The sequence below is a fragment of the Meleagris gallopavo genome, chromosome 1 (assembly GCF_905368555.1).
Source record: "Meleagris gallopavo chromosome 1, MGAL_WU_HG_1.1, whole genome shotgun sequence".
NCBI classification, from domain to species: domain Eukaryota; kingdom Metazoa; phylum Chordata; class Aves; order Galliformes; family Phasianidae; genus Meleagris; species Meleagris gallopavo.
In genome coordinates this window covers 58,482,135-58,501,941 of record NC_139404.1, presented here as the reverse complement: position 1 = coordinate 58,501,941, position 19,807 = coordinate 58,482,135, and the positions used below count along the sequence as shown (strand labels likewise).

General features: G+C 39.5%; 1 protein-coding gene across 7 annotated transcripts in view; it reads left to right on the top strand.

Moving 5' to 3' along the window:
- Positions 1–19,807, top strand: part of BICD1 (BICD cargo adaptor 1) — a 176,533-nt gene that overhangs the window by 89,797 nt on the left and 66,929 nt on the right. For all 7 annotated transcript variants that reach the window (XM_085229285.1, XM_085229288.1, XM_085229297.1 and 4 more), the window contains exon 2: positions 2,461–2,673. In XM_085229285.1, the coding sequence (XP_085085411.1) occupies positions 2,461–2,673 (213 nt within the window). The remainder of the gene's footprint in view (positions 1–2,460; positions 2,674–19,807) is intronic.

Sequence of the window (19,807 nt, the reverse complement as noted above, 5' to 3'; positions counted from 1 at the left end):
GCTGCATGGATTTGCATAATTTCCATTGATATGTAAAAAGAACTGTGCTTTTTTCCTTTTCATCCTCAAACTTTTAACATATTGACAGCAATTTTATAAATAAACTGGATAATATAATATACAGTAATGTTCCATATGGGTTTCAGAGGGAAAATTTTTATTTTTTTAAAGCATTAAGTACACAGTAGTTTTCTCTTAAACTAATGTAAATTGCATTTAAAATATTGAGAATTCATTTATGTTTTTATGCATTGTGTCTGTATTACACCTGCACTTTCCTCTTTCTTCTTTATGTAAGGTTCATGTCTGTCAGAGGCAAAGATTCAGGGTGTGGGGTGAGAATGTACTTTGTAAGAGCAAATGCATAGCATACGCAGTGCGTTGTAGCATTGAAGATCATCACAGAAGTCCAAAACAGAGTCAGTTCAATTCATACTTGCTTTATAGACATTTTGCAAAGTAGTTGATGAAATCAAATGATTTACTGTAAGTAAAAGAACAAATGGAAAGTTCTGATACTGTGCAAATGGAGTACTGTGTATCTGCTAATCTGCTGGGAAGCTCATGTGTTTTTGGCAGTCATTTGTCCTATCCTTCTTCTAGGAATAAAGGTTTATTCTCAAGATTACAGGAAAAGAGAACTGGAGAACAATGGCTGGTTAATTACTGGTGTTTCCATTTCTCTGAGGCTCTATATGCTAATAGGAAAGCATTTACAGTACTATTACAGACATATGCTGAAGAAATGTTTTGATTTTCATGTATAGAATGTGGTTAAATAGTTCTCTAGATAAATCTTTTGCTGTTTTAAGTTCTGTTGGTGCCCTGAGCTGTTTAGTAAATGGAGCAGAAGATTTTATTTACTTTATTTTTGCAAATCAAAATGGAACATGGCCCAAAATAAAGATAAGTAGAATTTCTGACAACTACACATCCAGCCACCTTCCCCAGTATCTGTATTCTTTACCATTCTTAGACATTACAGATGCTAATGTACACCTTCACTAAATTTGAGGAAAATATAGTATGTGCCTGAAAGGCCATCATTGATGTCTACTGGTTTTTATCCATATATTTTTTTTAACTGTAGCCCACTGGTAGAAGGAGCTCCAGCTCCCATTTCTTTGTGAGCTTCTCCAGCCCTGGTAGTCTCACCCACTGTTCTGTGCTTTGGTTTTTCCCTTGGATACATGTCCTTTGCATTTGTCCCTTAAGGTATCTATTATACTGGAACTTTTTGCTTAGGTCTCAAATTAGGAACAGTGAGCCATTGAATATAATCATGTTTTGTAAGATAAAATTTATTAGCAGTGTTCCTGAAAGCGATTCTGTGTTTACAGACAGGGTGACTGAATCAGTGTTTAACAGTTTCATTAAATTCAATTTCTTGTTATTGGGAAAATCCTATTCAGCAAATTGCTGATGCTTGCTATTTCAGTCACTTGCAGTCTTTGGAGAAGACAGCTGGGTTAATACATTATTGAATATTTTTAGAATCCTTTAATGCTGAGTTCACAGGAATCTCCAAGTAGACTAAAAAGCAGCAAAGTTTTTTTGAACAGTTTTGCTTTGAAGTTTCTAAGGGGCTGCTGCAGTGCCAGTAAAACTTAGTTCTGAAGGCTATAAATAACAATAAAACAATGACTTCCATTGGCAAGTAGATCTTAATGATGGGAAGGCAAAGGAGGCCACTGGTTACAGCAGGTGCAAACATGTACTAAACATTATGATTTAATGGATCTGGGCAGAAGTTAGATTTTCAGGGAGAATTTTCCTCTGAATGAACAGATATTAGAGTGACTTATGAGACATAGTATCTCCTGTATTGGAAAAAAAAAAATCTTTCAATGCAAATACACTTTCTTTGAGTTAAGACAGATCAGAGAGCTTTTTCCTGTATTAGGCTAAATCAAGGATATAAGATGCCTTGTTTTATTTTTTGAAATTGCCAGTTAGACCATATGGTTTGAAGTTATAGGAAGCCTTTTTGTTCATATTATGAGGTCAGCTACTCTCAGAAAAGAACACAGAAGATGGAAAATGATTTAGAAATTTAGAAAGATTTGGAGTTTTTTGGACTCTTTAAAACAAAACATGATTTATTTTGCAGAGTGAGAGAAGAAAGGAATTGACGAATACCAGTTGGTCTCATTTAGAAGAGTTAAAATGGGCAGTAATTAACAGCTAGTTAGCTATACACCATCTTGATCTCAGTGGAGGCTGCCTGGATAGGGGCCATAAATCCATACTGCAAATGAGAACTGCTTCAAGATGCTTTATTTAGGTAAATGAGATGGTAGCCCTCAGCTGCTAGGAAGCTGCGAAGGCACCATTTATTAGGTCAGAGTTTGGCACTCACCAATCCATTTTGTCCCCTCTGGCTATGCAGGTGTTCATTATTGTTGACAACTTTTTTAGAGCTTCAGTAATTTAATAATGTGCTCTGTTTTCCTCTTGTAGGCATTTGGACAGTCTTTCTCAATTCACCGCAAAGTTGCTGAAGATGGGGAAACACGAGAAGAGACTCTACTCCAGGAATCTGCATCAAAAGAAGCTTATTATCTGGGGAAGATTTTGGAGATGCAGAACGAGCTGAAGCAGAGCAAGGCGGTGGTCACCAACGTTCAGGCAGAGAATGAGAGACTCACTGCTATTGTTCAAGACTTGAAAGAGGTAAATGGGTGTGGAAGCAGTAAGGGAGTGATTTTCTTGGAATTTCTTGCACTGATTGTTACTGAATCATGAAAATGCTACATAATGTGAAATTATTCACCTTCCTACCAGTCTGTGATCCTCCTGCAGGCCTGCCAGCTTGAGGGAGCTGTGGCTTAGAAAGGGAAAAAAAAGGAACTCTTATTATGATTTTTAAACAACAATACCTACTTCAGTCAACTATAATTTTCTAAGTTCTCAGCATTTTGCTTTGTATTTTATAGTGCCTACATGAAAGTGCAATTTATGTAGCTTTTTCTTAAAAAAAAAAACCACCTTCTGATATTCATACAATTGTTTTTTTTTCTCACCTCCTGTATTGTTATTCGGGTATTTTTTGGAATTGCTTGCATTAGATAAAGCTTTCAACAGTCTTCTTAAAAATCAAGGTGCGTGCATGCTCACGTTCAGAAAATGGGCAACGCTGCACACTTTTCTTTTATTCATCTGCTTTCGCATCCATCCATCCACTCATTTAAATCTGGATTGTTCTTTTGCATACCTCTCCACTTTCAGTTCTCTATGCAGAGCAGCAGTGTGCTTGGGGGAAGGCAACACTTTGTAGTAGCCCCGCATCTTCCCTGTTTCGCTTGTGAATACTTGGATATGGGGGCTCCCTGCTATCCCACTGCAAGAAAAGACCTTTCTTGGGCGATTTTGGAGGACTCTTCCTACATGTGAACTTAACGAAGATTACATGTTTTCTATAGTTGAGTGGAGTGGCATCCTCTTAAGTTACAGTAACCCTTTGGACTGGATCCTTTACTCTTGTTTAAAGATTATTGCACACAAAAGAATGAAGCATTCTTATTTAGTTGCTGTACTGAAGTTGCACATACTACAAGTTGGATTTCAGTAAGAAATAAATACATGGTATTTATTTCCAATATTCAAGTGAAATATGTGATTATAATTGCTGTCTCAGTTGTTAGCAAAAAAAAAAAAAAAGAAGAAGGAAAATCAAGTTTATACTCGTCCTAAAATCATATCCTACAAGATCTGTATGTGTAGCCAGCTACATGCTTACCCATGCTTGGGTAAAGCTCAGAGGAGAGCAGAATCCTTTTAACCTGGCTTCAGTCACAACCAATCAAGTCAGAGGATATGTGTTTGTCTTTGTACTTGTTTCCTTCCTCGGGGTCTCCTCGGGTTCTTTCAAATGCAAAACTCCAATTTTCTGACATGATTATTGATCTGTAAGTTATTCAGAAGGCAGTTTCAATACCTCTCCTCCCTAGAATATTGATTGTCCTCATCTCTTTGGAGATAATAGCAACCCTTAGTGTGAGACCAGCTGCAGTTATTTCCTGTTCCAGTGAAAAAATAGAAACAAGCCCTGGTAGTTAATTAAAGTGTGGGGCAATAATTTGCTTGAATTTAAAACAGTCTGATAAACTATTCATTTATTTGTGATATTGGACTACAAGTATAAAGTCCTTTACTGTGCTGAACTTTGTATTTCGTGGGACTACAATCAATGTATTTAAATGTAAATGGGATTAGTGTCTTCATTACTGAGCTTACACCAGACACTGTTGATTATTAATTATTTCAATACAGTAATACATAAAAAGTGATAGATACTACCATGAGCTGTTAGGCATCTTGTCACACTGAATTACATTTGTATTTCACCTTGTGCTCAGAGGTCTCATCCTTGTACCAAGCTCAGTCCAATCATATAAATCCTAAGTCAGTAACATCCAAATGGCCACAGGAAGGAGGTGCCCTTCTGAAATATGTCCACTTAGTTCTGGGTACTGCTAACAGGCAGTGCACAGCTTTCTTCAAGTTTTGATAGCACTAAGATGGGGAAAAAAAACAACCAAAAAACATTGATTTAAATGTCTGGAGCATTTTGGTGTAAAGAGAATTATTAGAAGATGCCACAGGATGATAGCTACATAAGAAAGTAATTTGTCTTTTTAGCAAGTTCATTTGACAATCTAGTTAGAGAAAAATAGGAAAGAAAAAATGGTCTCTATGTGAGCAGCTCTACTGAGTGATGGAAAGATAGATCCTGGATTGAAGTTACTCGATTGTATCCAGTCTTCCTCTCCATGCCCCCAGCCCTCTCCCATCTCGCCTGTCCTGGGAGTTCTCTTTTGAAGATGTTCAGCTTTCTGAATTTGCTCAGAAATTCATAGTTATATGAAAGCCTGTGAGCATTTTCTGAGACATTACAATACACTCACATGAATGCTGATAGCTTTTAGGAATCTTGGGAATTCCATAGCCCCAGAATTTAAAAATTCATGCATGTTTGCAAGTATGTGCTGCGTAGTCACAGCTGTTATCTGCAGGGCAGCTTGACCTGGATCCCTCTTGTTATAATAGACTCAGGTCTCTGGAGATTCTGCATCTCATTCTCAGAAAGCAAACAAACTGATTTCAGTGCTCATCATTAGAAAAAAGACGTTTTGGAAAAACTAAAGTATCTGTTTCACACTGTAGGTGAAGGAGGAACGAGGGATCTGTGTACCCAGATGGCTTTTTAGATCCATGTTAAAATGATCAAAAGAGTAAAACACTGGCAGCATTATTTATGATGTAATAAAACTCCCTCCCAAGAGTTTTGGATAGAAATATTATCTCCTAGGCAAATAAAATATGCGCCTTGGGAACTAGATAGATTTTTTTTTTCATTCTTTTCTCCCTCTTTAGATATAGATAAGTAGAATGCTATTTGGAGATTTTTAAAACTGTCATAAGCTGAACCAGAAAATATCCTGATTTCAAAACTAATGCCAGTCTGAGACCAGATTTCATGTATTTTTTGTGCTGCAGGTGGATGGCCTCTTTGTGTGGGGAGATGAGTCGTGTTGTTCACCCACTTAACCTCTTCCAGCTGCATATGGAGTACCTGTCTTTGTTCAAAAGGCCAAATGAAAAAACTTGTAGAAACATATTTTGAAAATATGATCTTTTATCATTTTCCAGTTTTCCAGTGGTTGCTTTTTCTTATTTAAAAACACTGTGTTTACTTACAGTCAGGGGATGAGGGATTGTTTCTTCCATTTCTGCCACTGTGAAGTCTTTCCTTATGGTAACCATAAGTAGACTCTGTAGGTGAATAGCATGGATGAAATCACTTTGCTGAGAAGCTGATAACTTATTGACAGAGGTGGCCATACAATCACAAATGATGCAGCTCGGAGTCTGGAGCAGAAAGTTCTTGCAATGAAATCATGGTCCTCCTCTGTAAGGAGGCTGAATGCCTTGGAGCTGCATGTCAGCCTCTAAATTGGTGGAAACTGGAGGAGAAAATGCACGAGGTGACGAAGGGAAGCAGAAGAAGCTGTAAAAAATGAAGATGAAAGATGCTAATACAGTGTTAGTTTTGTAGGTGTTATAGACTAGGATTAGAATATGTGTGAGATGAGTAGATTAATGCTTTTGTGCTTGAAGAATCTGGCTTGAAGAGGTGCTGCTCAGCTCTTCCCAGCACTCTTGCATTCATGAAACAAGACTAGTGAAAAAGAGAAGAAATATACATATGTGGGGAAGTGAAGAGTTAAACCTCAGTGGTCTGTGCTGCTAAATGTCACTGTAGCAGCTGCTGGGCTTGCAGAAAGAAATCAGCACCTGGGTAACCTGCAACCCAGGAGATAACAGATGAACAGGGAGGTTTGTTATGGCATTGTTAATGAGCCATGGCAGCAACATACATCTGGGCTTCTGGAGAGCAAAACCAGGGATAAGAGCAGTGGAAAGTAGATAGGGAGAAAAATCAAATTGGTGAGGGATTATATGCTGAAACCAAGTGAAAAAAAAATTAAGTTGTGTAGTTCCCCTGCCCTTGAAATCAACAGCAAAACTTTTATTCTCTTCAGTGGTACAAAGATCTTGTACTTCCTACTAATCAGTAAGAGCATGAGAGTAATGGCTTGGACTCTGAGGGGAATATGTATATGATGTGAAATGTCAGCACTTGTTCTGGGTGAGTTATTACAAGAAGTCTCCCTGCTAGCTATAGCCATCTCAGAAATGCAGTTGCATGCTAGTGGCCACGTCTGCATTCTGAAGAATATGTACATGAGAAATGGAAAAAGTGATATTTTATATTAAATGCAACTTCAAAAAATTGATAGCTGGCTATTTCTGTTTTAAAAATGATGCTCCTTCAGTTTGAAGAATCAGAAGAATTTAAGTTTTTCTCTCTTTCTTGACAATTCAAAATAAAGCCTAAAAACTCTTTATGTCAGCACATGTCTAGTAAATCCTCTCACCAATTTTGTGTTCTTTTGTTGCTGAAGGGCTAGACTATAACAGGAGTTGTGTACGTAGTGCTTCTTGCTTAATACACGATGTAGTTACATCCAGAACAGATCCTTAGTGGACTCTTCCTGGAGGCTCCTTCTGTAAGTAGATGCCTCCATTTCCACCTGTAGAATTTTCTTCCATCTAGTGGTATGTTTGAGTCAAGTCCAGGAACACCTCTGACTTGAACTCAAGTCTGCTACTACTCTTTTGCTGGATATTGAGAACTTGCTGTAGGATCTCCCAAGATGTTTCCCCATCTGACCTCATTTCTGGATATTTTTAGTGCTGACCTAGTTGGAGGAGAGAGAGTACCAGTAATGTCCTGTGCTTTGATTTCACAACAGGACAAGGGGAGATTTAGATTGGGTATAAGAAAAAATCTGTTTACAATAAGCTGGAGCAGGTTGCCAGAGAGGTGGTGGAAGCCCCAACCCTGGAGGTACTCAAGTTCAGGCTGGACGGGGCTCTGAGCAACCTGATCTACCTGGGGGTGTCCCTGTTCACTGCAGGGGGGTTGGATGAGATGCACTGTAAATGTCCCTTCCAACTCACTGATGATTTTTTGATTGTTGCAAGGTTTGGGATTCAGATGTCTTCTGTGACTGAGGGAATATGGATCAACTGCTTCAGCAGTCAGTGACAGGCTATTTTTGGGGTGAGATTCCTTTAGGTGAAGCTGTTCCACTTTGTTGAGGGGATAATACTTTGTGGGTCAGAGTGAGCCTGTTTGTAATGAATGACTGTAGCCTAAGGGCTACACCCACTCAGCTGGGAATAGGGAACTAGTTCTAGTCTCTATTTCAATTAATGTTTAATAAGAAATACTTGAATATTAATTGAAGCAGAGACCAGAACCCCAGTCTCTCCTTTGTGAAGTTGGAGGGAGGTATCTGCAGGTAGCAAATGAGGTAACTTTCTCCAGCTCTTTGTTGAATAAAGCTGGAAAAGTTAAGCAAGTCCAGGAGAGGAATCAGTGCCATGAACTGTGCAGAGATATAAGACACTGCTGTGTTGACAATCGCAGTGCATGCAGCATCCTTCATGAGCTCACCTGGCTTCTTCCTGGTGTGATCCAGTACTTCCCAGCAGCTGCCTCCACAGAGCCATCCTGCTGAAGCGTAGGAGTTTCTTTTGGTATTTTCACTGATTGATTAAAGCCTGAATTATAAATGTATTTATCAACTACTAACATTGTGCAGGTATACGCAGCAATGGTTTCATTTCTAGAGAAGAAAAAAGAAATAGTTGTGAAGTATTCAGTGCAGCTATCATTAATGGCATCTTCATATTAATGCACCTCCATGCACATACTGCTTTTTGCAAAGAAGCTGCAGAAATGTGATATTAGAGCAGGCTATGAAGATTGCTATAGAGGTTAGAGCAGCCAGGGAGTGACAGAGAGATAACAGAGCTGTTTATCTTGTCAGGACAGCTCACTTGTCATAATTTAGGATAGTATTAGCATAGTCACTATAACTATCTATATTTACATTCCTTTGGTTTAGGAAGTTTTTTTTTCAATTGAACTGGCTCTGAATTAGGCTTAGAATATAAATTTATTATTTTGCCACTGGTAGGTGCTTTGCTCTCTCTTTTTTTTTGGAAAAGTCTGCTGAAGGGAGATTTTCCAGCCTGCTGGTGCCTAGCCACCCTCATAAATTCTTCTCCCTCCGTTGATGGAAGTGCTAATGTTTCAGCAAACTTTTCAACTTCTTGAGACTAAACAAAACACAATATGTTGTTTCCTTCAGCTTTCAGAAATTCTATTCAGATAGGATGAGAGATAACAACTGTACACTGCACCAGGGAGATTTAGGTTGGATATTAGGAACAATTCCTTCTCAGAAAGAGCTATGCTGCAGTGGCACAGGCTGCCCATGGAGGTGGTGGAGTCACTGTCCTTGGAGGTGTTCAAGAACTGCATGGATGCGGCACTGAGAGACATCATCAGTGGGCATGGTGGGGGTGAGCAGATGGTTGGACTAGATGACCTTAGAGGTCTCTTCCAATCTTAATGGTTCTATGATTTTATAGACCTTAATCCTAATTATTATATAACAATGTAATGTTCTGTAACACATGCAACTTTATTCCTGGTTGCTGAGCTGCTAAAAATCACATTCCACTGTACATGGGAGTTTCATCTGAATCTCAACAAAACCATGCTAACATTTTGTGTAAGCAGCCAGGTGTTAGTATTTTTCCTGTAAAGGCACTTGCTCATCTGTGCTCTATCCAGACAGGAGAGCTGCAGGGCCTCCTGGGGCTTTTGGCTGAATGTGGTGGAGAGTGAGCCTGTCCCTGCTCTGAATTCCTGTCCTCCTGATACAGTCTGCAGAAAATCAGCAGGGTATGTTTGAGGCAGCCTGGATGGGGCAGAGCTGTGGACTTCATCTTCAGTGGTGTTTGCAAACAAAGCTTTTTTTAACTAATTCTGACCTAGTTTGTGAAGCAATTTTGTGAGGGCATTGTTTTGTGGACTTGTATACTGATACTCATTACTTTTCAATCACTGTCCCTGTTCTCAGAACTTTACTGAACTTCTTTCTGAAAAGACACAAAATGGCTTTCTTTAGCTTGGAGACAGAAAATAAATCAAGCTGTGATTTGTAATCCTACAAAGCCTCTTCTGATGCTGTGAGATAAATACCCTGATAAGCTGAGCTCAAAACATAGGCAGCAAGACCTGTCCAGGTCTGATTAGCTTGTGTTGACTGCTCCAGTGTACCCTTATCAATTGATAAATGTTGAGTTATGAATCTACCATTCTATTTCATCTACTTCCTAGTTATCGCTAAACACTTCCTTGTGGTTCCTGTTTCACACATTGGCCAACAAACCACTCGTTCCAACAAGTGAAACCCAAAGTGGCCTTGTAAGATTTGCCTTCATATTTCCTGAAATGTGGTTTATAGTCCTATAATTGCTCATAAATTTGCCATGTTTGCAAGCATGTACTTCTCATGAGCAAGAAATACAATAAAGTAGGAAGGTTACCATTGTAGGCTAAATACATTTTGCTGTGTTGCTCTTTAATCAAGGTGATCCTCAGCTCATTGTTCTACTGGTTTCACATCCAGATATAGCTGCAGTCTACCCAAACCAGATTTGGTTGCTGGTGTTTCCTGTTAATGAGCCCAGAACAATGACCTAGGATGCAAACTTGTGATCTGACACATGCATGACACTATTTTCTTTGGCAGTGTTTGGGCATTTAGCTCTTCTGTGAATAAAAGAGTCAAACAATGGACAGTAGAGAGGTCAAAAAAAGGCCAGGCGGGATAATAGAGCATTACCAAGGGACTGTTGCATAAATACAGAGTGCCTTGTTATAAACACTCTTAATTCCCAGTTTCCTTCAGAAAGGGTCTTTTACAAGGCCTCAAATAGAAAATGAAAGAGTGTGTACCTTCAGCTGTGCTCCGTAATCTCTAGGCACTGATTAATCAAGTCGGGACCTGGCAATGAACTATTCTTACATAACGTCTGGTGAAATAATGACCTCTTATTTGTGCTGAGGTAGCATCTGAAAGCCTTTTGTGTACCCCCGTGGACAAGGTATTCTGCGAGAACACACAAAGAAAAAAGCAGTAGAGGCCAGAGGTGAATGTGTTTAAAAAGTAGTCAGACAAACTTTATGGGGAATGGGACTGTCAGTGCTTCCTACACCTGAATGTCCAGGCCTAGTACCCAGCTGGGAAATTTCCTCAACCCCGTGATGCTAGAGGGGATGCCAGGAAAAGCATCATCATATAGTGTCCCTATTTCTTGTGATGATATGAGTCTTAGGCTCATGTGAGTGGCCACTGCTGGAGGCAGGATATCAGAGTAGCAGCGCTCTGAATGAAGAAAGTGTTAGTTCTGTGCCTTCTCTTGTTTTGTTTCACTTTTAATACATAACTTTGCTGACTTGTTTTTGTTTCTGGATGTTTCTCGTAAGAACTGCTAATGCTGAATCAGTCTTTTCAGTATTAATTTTCTGGTTATGAATAACTTGGGCTTTTGTCTATTCAAGTGGTGTGGAGTAAGAGATTTTGGCAGCACTCGGATTAGTTGCGTTGCCGGTTTTTAAAAATTCGTGCAATGTGATCTGGACTCTTCAGGAGCAATAGCCCAGGAGCAGTGCTGATCTGTACCTTGTGACTTCATTCATTTGCCTGGGATTAAGAGAGAAAGAAGGAATACTCCGGTTGCCAAACTTCCTGAAGCTCAAGGCCAGTGGCTTAAGCTCTGTTTGAGATAAACTCAGCAAGAGAAGGAGAAATTTTTGCTGAAAGTCTTCACCCCTTGGGTGCATAAGTAAGATGAACATAAGTCTCAGTAAGTGATAAAGAATATTAAACAAAGAAAGAAAGAAAGTTTGTTGTCCCTTCTCCAATTAATTCCCTTTAGTGATAATGTCCTGAGCAGTTTCCAATCTTACAAAAAGGAGAAAACGAGTTAAACCTTCTCTGAGAGACTGACACTGTTCTTAGCAGCCCTTCAGCGTTAAAACTTAAATGCCTGGCAATTGCTGAATGTTTTATGCCTTAAGGACTCCTTGGGGTCATACTCACAGTAAATGTGATGTATTCCCAGCCATCAGTGCACAAACAGTGCAGTCACATTTCTTTTCTCCTGGGAGCCCCATGTGCATTGTAGCCCTGCCTGGCTTAACCTCCTGCTGTTGACTTTCTCCCCTTCACTGCATACAGATGTATCACTGTTCTCCTAGCCTGCTTTCTCCCTAGCTTTTGACATTGTTCATGATTAAGCAGTACAGAACTGGGGTGGTTGATTCAGAGATGAGATATACCAAGCAAATCCAAAAAATAGCTTTCAATCTCTTTTGGAGCTGATGTTAGTACTTAGACCTGGAGAGAAACTCATCACGCTGATCACACATGAACAGCAATTACCAGCTGGGGCACACTGCTACCACATCTGCTCTTAATTGTTCAAAACCCATATTTATTTTCAGTGATTTTTTTCTTGTCCTTTAATCAATACTGATTTATTTTTAAGGGTTTCTCCTGAGACTTACTAGGTAATTTTGGAAAATGCTATTTACTTTTTCCTAGGGAAATGTCTTAAGATGTCATTAATATTAATATTGACCTTACCCTGGGGCTGGATGATCTGTTGGATGTAGAATGAGGCTAAGCATGATGTACCTCATACAGATATTTGGATAACTGATGGCTAATAATAACTTCCTTGGCAAAAACAATACTAAACAAAACAACCCCCCCAAAAAACCAGAAACAAAACCCCCAAACAAACAAAAAAAAACCACATAGAAGCAAAGTCTATGAAACCCTGAAAAATATGGGGGAGGGGAGGAGGTGGTTTATATTGTTTGTGCTCTGTTATGGTGGCATCTTCTATTTTGTATTCACTCAGCTTACATTACGGGAAACGGCACTCTGCCCCATGCAGCAACGTGATGCCACCTTTCAGCATGGCCCTCTGTGGAGTAGGTTCTTGTGCTCAGATCCCTCTTCTGCCTTAAGCCCCCAAACTCATTACCAGTTTGGCACTGGTATAGATTGTTAATAAGCTCTTGGCTTTCACTATGCGTGCTAATTGTGCTTTCTGCAAGAAACTCGGTTCTCCAGGGGAAAAATGTGAGAAAGATGACAGGACGGTGAACAGCAAGAAGCTCAAATATGCCCCTTCTTTTTCTCTCTTTGCCCTTATTATAGTATATGAGACAAGCTGGTTATTTTTAGTCATTTTCAGCAGTTAGTGACAGTCAGCATCCAGGAGGAGGGCAGTGAGTCAGGCAGAGGTCAGACAGTGCTATCACCCTTTCATTGTGATGGTCAAATCCACTTTTAAGCTTCAGGATTGAGAGAAATGCACTTCTGCTGGCAAATGTTTTAGATGTGTACGTGCAGATGCTCATACATAATCAGAGCTTGTCTGCTGCTGTGACATGATTGTTTTAAAAACACATCAGATAGGTAGAAATAGACATGAGGCCAATTTTTGTCTTTGGTGCTCATTCATTCTGGCTGGTGGACATTTGACTCTTTCAGCCAAATGTGTCTTGAAAGCATCATAATAGATATGTGGTTTTCACTTTGGTGACAGGTCAGGATGTCTGCTCTGATTCTGGCTGTGAACTGTATGTGAGGAATTGCAGTGGCATTACGGTGTCAGCATCAGAGTGGGGCAGGTTAAAAATGGGCCATGTCTCACCTATTGTGCATAGCTCTTCATGAAAGTAAGGCTCAAAGGCAATACAGCACTGAGTTGTGGCTAATGGTACAGGGTAGTTTCTATTTGATGCTCATATTCCTTCTTGTCTCATTTTACCAAGGAAAGCAGCAACACAACAGCAGTAAAAAGATTCCATGTTCTGGGTTTGTGCTTAGTAGCCATACTTGATTAAAATTGCACAGGCAAAGCTCTGGTCAATATGGAGAAAGCAAAATCTTTCCTATATCCTTTTCTCAAGTAGTATTCTTGGGTATCTGCAGATCTCAAGTGAGGCACGCACAGATCTGATGACAGATGAGAAGAGCAGGGAAGTAAGAGAGGAAGACCTAAATAGTATGTGTAGATATGGGTTGGTTTTTGAGTAACTACAAATATATCACACAGAAAAATTCAGTATTTCAGCCTACATCAAGTCATTAGCAAGGTTCCACAAATTCATTCTGGCTTGGTTTGCTCCAAAAAACTGTCAGAAGGATGGCTTGGGTTTGTTGTCCAAGTCTTCAAATATAGACCTGCAGGCTTCAAATATAGAGCTGCAAACACTTCGCAAGATGAGAACTTTCAGTTCACAAGAAGATCTAAGCATGTTTTCAAGCAGAAGAATGAAAAACATCTAGGAAAACATTTGGATAGGCTTATTGACGATACTTTCAGATGTGTTCCTAGGCATCTTGTAGACCTGGTACTCACCTTGTCTTGGCTGAAGTTCTAACAAACATTTTACTGTTTGACAGGCAAGAAATAGATGTAGACTTACATAATTAGTGTTTTTTTGACACTCATTTTTGAACCAGATAATCTTTGATGTTCCTTCCAACCAAAACCATTCTATGACTAAGAGTTTATTGTAGATCTTTGTGACATCATCAGAATTTTTTTTTTGGGGGGGGAGGAGGGGCCTAGAAGATACAGCTAATTTTTTAATACAGCTTCATCTGCCTTTGCTCTATGAATGTCATTAGTGATTTGAAGTTGATCCTCTGACAGCTTTCTTGTATTTTTATGTAGTTTTCTGTTTTCATCCCTTGCAAACACTTTTAAATAGCCAATTATTAATTTTCCATGACACTTTTCTGGCACTCCAAAACTTCTAAAGAGGGCCTTCCTCCCAACCTGATTGCATAATTTCTTTTTACCATATTTGTTCTGAGATGCAATTATACTGGAAACTGCCATTTTTAAAAATAAACCATCTATAGACTGTAAGTGAAATTGAATCCTAAATTGCCGATTAAATTTAAAAGTACTATTGTATGGTTCGTCCATATGAAATTGTATTGATATCCTCTAGGGAAAGAAATAGAGCACGTTCTGAAGTTTAAAAAGTAAAAACAAGCAAACAAAACTCATGTGGGTCTGGAAATTTAAAACAGGATATGTGCAAGCTGATGATGCTTCTGTTTAGGAAACCTTCCTGTATGGGAACTGTTGAATCACAGCCTGAATCACTGATCACCTGAGGCAAGGACTGTGTCAGCCATGGGAGCACAGGTAAAGGCAATTCACCTGTGTGAACGGAAGGGGCAGAACCTGGCTCCACCTCTCCTAGACCCCATTTAAGGGCTGTCTGCCACTAGGGAAGGCTCTCTTTCTGGAGATTCCTCCTTTGTGGAGCTTTTCATCATGAACCTAAATCTTTGGATATGGGAAAGCATTCCTTCTCTGTTTGTTCCTTTGCTATCTCACTACAATACTCTTTCCAACTGTACTTTGTTGACTGTACACCTCCTCATTTTTGCATGTTATCAATAGCAGTAAGCTCTTTATGTATCATCAGCTGTGATATAAGACAGCTACACTACCTGTCTCCTTCTAAATTCAAGCTGTAAATGGCATGAGTAACCTAGAGACTATTTTGCAGGAATGCAAAGAATACTTTTAGTTTCTTACTGCAGCAATCACAAAGGCAAAGCAAATCAACTGCCAGCTTGGCTCCAGCTGTATTTTGATTATAGATTAATCAGTCTTTCATACCCATTTACTTTTGGGAAGCATATTTCCTTTGGAGACACAACAAATGCATCATACAAACTGAAACTTTTAAGTGAGTTCTCCTAAAATAGTCTTTGTTTTTGTTCTTAGCTGAACTCAGAGATATTACTGATTCTTTTCAGAGTTATGTGCTACAGCCTCCATAACTTTGTGCCTTGAGGCAGGAGGAGCCATGATAATGTATTTAAAGGCAGGAATAGTTAGCAAAAGTTGTTCTTATACTAAAATTGGAATACCTCCTTCTTTTGAAGGTGGCACAATAATTGGAGGCATTTTTTTCAGTCATGTTGCGATTTTATTAAAAACTATGGCAATAACTTAAAGTGAATTCAAAAGAGAATCTTTCTTTCCATCAAGAACCAAATACAAAGTTTGGATTATCTTGTGTTTCACTGACCAAGCTCAGATCCATCAAAACAAAGAGGGTGGTTTATCATATTTTTTTCATCAGTACTTAAAGAAATTTAGCCATGGCTGTTTCTATCCTGTCCACTACTGCAGCAAAATTCTAGTATGAGCCATGTCACCTTACAGCATCTGAAATGTAAAACCGCACTCATTTTCATTACCTTTCACTTTTCCTTGAAGTGGTGGAGGCAGCTCAAGATGTTGTCCCCATTTAAGGCCTTGAAGGTCAAGTTATATTTAAAGCTTATGCTGCTGCTGAAAACATTTCAGACCTATAATGGTGTCATTCAGTGGTGTGGGAAAATAGGTTGTGAAAACGACGGCGAAGTAAAATAAACACATCACTTCCTCCACTGGAGCATGTAACTCAGCAACTTCTGGAGTTGTGGTGCAGAGCCATGTGCCACCTTCTCTTCTAGCTTTCAGCTTTCCATCTCCTGCCTGTAATCCATTAGAAAAATTCATTATTTCACTGTGATTGGGGTTAGATCCTAAATGTGATTTATTGCTGCCTCCTCTTGCATATACACAGATAGAGCCTGTGTTTTCAGCTAAGACATTCTCCAGTTAAATTCAGATTTTCTTTGTTCCTGCAGTTTTCACTTTATAGTGTGGGGCTTTACTGTACAGAATTGATAGCCTATTAGTGTTCAGCTAAGGGTCGGGAGGAATAATTTGCTCTGAATGAATTATATGAAGTCCACATTTTGTCATTGGTTTGGAAATGATTTTCACGTTCTTCAGAACAGAAATTGATTTTCTTTTAAGCGTTTTCCTTGAGTTTTAGAGTTTTCATGTATTTTCTTTTGGAAGATAACAACAAGACTGAACTGTTAATTTAGTCCTTCAGCAAAATGCATCTGCAACATGACATCTCCCACCTTTACTTAGTGCTGCAACTTCTCTTGATGTGCATGGTGCCCTGGTCTCACAGCTGGCCAGCAGGTCCATGCCATACATCTGTCTTGCATTTTCACACACTTTAAAAGCTTCACTGGAAAATTCACTTGCGAGTGCGAAGTGCTGCACTGGGGTCGAAACAATTCCGGACACAAGTAAAGACTGGAAAAACTCATTGAAAGCAGCCCTACAGAGAAGGACTTTGGGGTCCTGACTGATAAAAAAAGCTGGGCATGAGCTAGCATTGTGTGCTTGCAGCCCAGAAGGCGAACTGTATCCTGGGCTGCATCAACAGAGAAGTGAGGGAAGTGATTGTCCATCTCTGCTCTGCCCTCGTGAGGCCCTGTCTGCAGTACTCTGACGAAGGCTGGGAGCCCCAGCACCAGGAAGATTTGGAGCTGTTGCAGTGGGTCTGAAGGAAGGCCACGAAGATTATCAGAGAGCTGAAGCACATCTGCTGTGACGAAAGGCTGAGAGAGCTGGGCTTGTTCAACCTGGACCAGAGAAGGTTACATGTAGATTTCATTGCAGCCTTTCAGTATTTAAAGGGAATGTATAAACAAGATGGAGACAAACTCTTTATGATAGCAATAAGGACTGGGGGGAACAATTTAAAACTAAAATAAAGATTAGATATTAGAAAGAATTTCTTTACTCAGACAGTGATGAGGTTCTGGAACAGGTTGCCCTGGCTGAATGGGCTCTGGGCTGCCTAATCTCATGGGTAGAAACCCTGCTGCAGTAGTGGGGTTAGAACTAGATGATCTTTAAGGTCCCTTCCAACCTAAGCCATTTTGTGATTCTATGATTCTGTGAAAATTCTGCTCCTGTAAGGCTTTTCTGGGAGCAGATGAGCAGGACAACAATAGCGTTACAACGGGGCCTGTATGTAACAGAACAACCACATCACTGATGGTGCATCTCACTCATTAATGTAATGAACAGTGTGCAGTGCTACAGGTGGAGCATCGTGAGGGTAGCATACAGAGGATAGTCACCTCCCTCACCCTACTGGCCACCTCTCCTTTGACGCAGCTCAGAATATTGTTGGCCTTCGGAGCTACAAGTGCACACTGCTGGCTTCTCTCACTCTGTATGTCTGTCTGGGATTTCTTCAATTCAGATGCAACACTTTGTGCTTGCTCTTGTTGAAGCTCATCTGGTTCATATAAGCCCATTTCTCATACTTGTTCAGATCCCTCTGGATGGTATCTTCTGTTGTATCAACTGCCTCATTCAGCTTGATATCAAACTTGCTCAATCCCTCTGTGTGACTGATAAAGACATGGAACACTGTTCCCAAGCTGAACCCTTGGTGTACACCACTTGTGATCAACCTGCAGTTGCACACAAAGCCGACAGTAACAGTCTGATTGTGACCATCCAACTGATTCTTTATCCACTGAATAGTCCATATTTCTCCAATTCAGAGACAAAGTTGTAGTGTAGAACCATTTCAAAAGCCTTACAGAACCGCTAGTAATGTAATGCTGATGTCTAACCTGCCCATAATCTTCCATTCCAAGGGAAAAAAAGAAAGTTTCTGCTTCAACCATGGAGCATTGTATTTGCTAGGTGAGTCATTTTATCATGTTAGAGAAGTGATAAAGATCATCTGGATGAGCAAGGACTAGTGATTCCTGTTGTTACCTCAGTGGTGCTGCCATCTGTTCAGCTCCATGTGTACTTGGTGAGCTAATTTTACCAATCTGTTCTTATAGTAATACCTTTCACAGAAGAGAGAAAATACTACATACATGCATTCTGTTTCCAGTAGGACTTTTTTTTTTTTTTTTTGGAAAACTGTTGCGTTCTACTAATCCTCTTCCTCTTTATATGTGTTTTGTTTCTCCAGTTAGTCAGATGCTCACACTGTCTTCTAACTATGCTTTTAAGTTCTTAAGGTATATAATTTATTCAGATTTACTGTAATCAACTGACTTCTTTCACCTAATGGAGAAATTAAGGTGCAGAGGCTGAATTTCCAAGTTTTAATAACTGTGTCCTCTTGCATTTGAAGGTTCACACATCAGTGATGTGTTTTGCAACCTGAAATTCTCAAGATTCTTTTTTCTCAGTGCTAAGTGAAATGCATGTTTTCAAATGTTCTTGATTTGTTTTTAACTGTGCTAGTATGAATCTGTCACGTTCTTAATAATCCACAAGAGTTGATGCAAATTGTCATGCTGCAGCTTTCTTTAGTGTGAACTTACTTCCTTTCTGATTTTCTGTTTAAATTATAGGGACTTACAACTGACTTTTTCATTTAAAAAAAAAAGTTTTTTTGGGAAATTCCTTCTTCTGTATCTACCCCTTTCTTCCATTTCCCATTTGCTTTTGACGTTGTGTGCTGTTGCTAAACCAAGTTCCTAATTGAGATTCTAAGCAGGAAAAATCGCATCATTTGCTTTTGTTCTTCCATGAAAGCCTGTATTAATGGAGACTGCCTTATACAAAGCAGTTCTCTTTCACCTTTGAGAACAAAGGAGAGTTCCTGTCTGTGGCATTTCAGTGTTTTCAGAGAGCTGTGCTGAGCCAGGAGATGCTTTACCCAGAGTCTTGACTGTCCTTCTTATCAGTGCAGTGCACAGTCAGCACCAGTGATGGCCTGATGGACATAGTACACATAGGAGCTGCATCTCAGACATTTCCCAGGGCAGGGAGAAGAGGAGCCCTTGGTCTTGATCAGAGCCTGGCAGAGAGCTGGTGTTTGACCTCAAGGCCACCATGAAAACAGAGCTGAGCCACAGGCTGGTGCACTCTTTGCGGTATGCAGCTGTCTCAGAAATGTAGGGTCTGATTCAAAGCTCATCAAACTGACAATATTTTAAAATTTCCATACAACTTCTAAGAGAAATGTTTAATGTAGTAGGAAGAAAGTCAGACTGAGGTGTGATTGGTCAAGCTCGGACTAACCTTGACTATTACTCTCTATTTCAAGCAAACATTTGGGGCTTTATCAAACACATAAGAAAGAAAATACATTTTCTCAGGTATTAGCTGGTAAGTTTTAAAATCCTTTTGATAACACATGACATTATTAATGCCTAGTGAGGATGAACTCAGTCAAGTAACATGCATTCAGTATGCATGCATATTATGATTTACTTTCTCTGTTGTACTATTTAAACACATGCTAACTGAAGCACAAGCCAAAACATGCGTTTTAACTGTAAGCAGTCTTCTTGTTTGATATTTGAACTGTGCAGACAGAAATTCTTATCCATGATGTTCCTCAGCTTCTCTCTTTCACAAGCTGAGTCAAGAATATCTCAGCTGTTTCACTGACTCTTGAATTTTCTCTTTCAAAATGTTGCATTTGTTTATT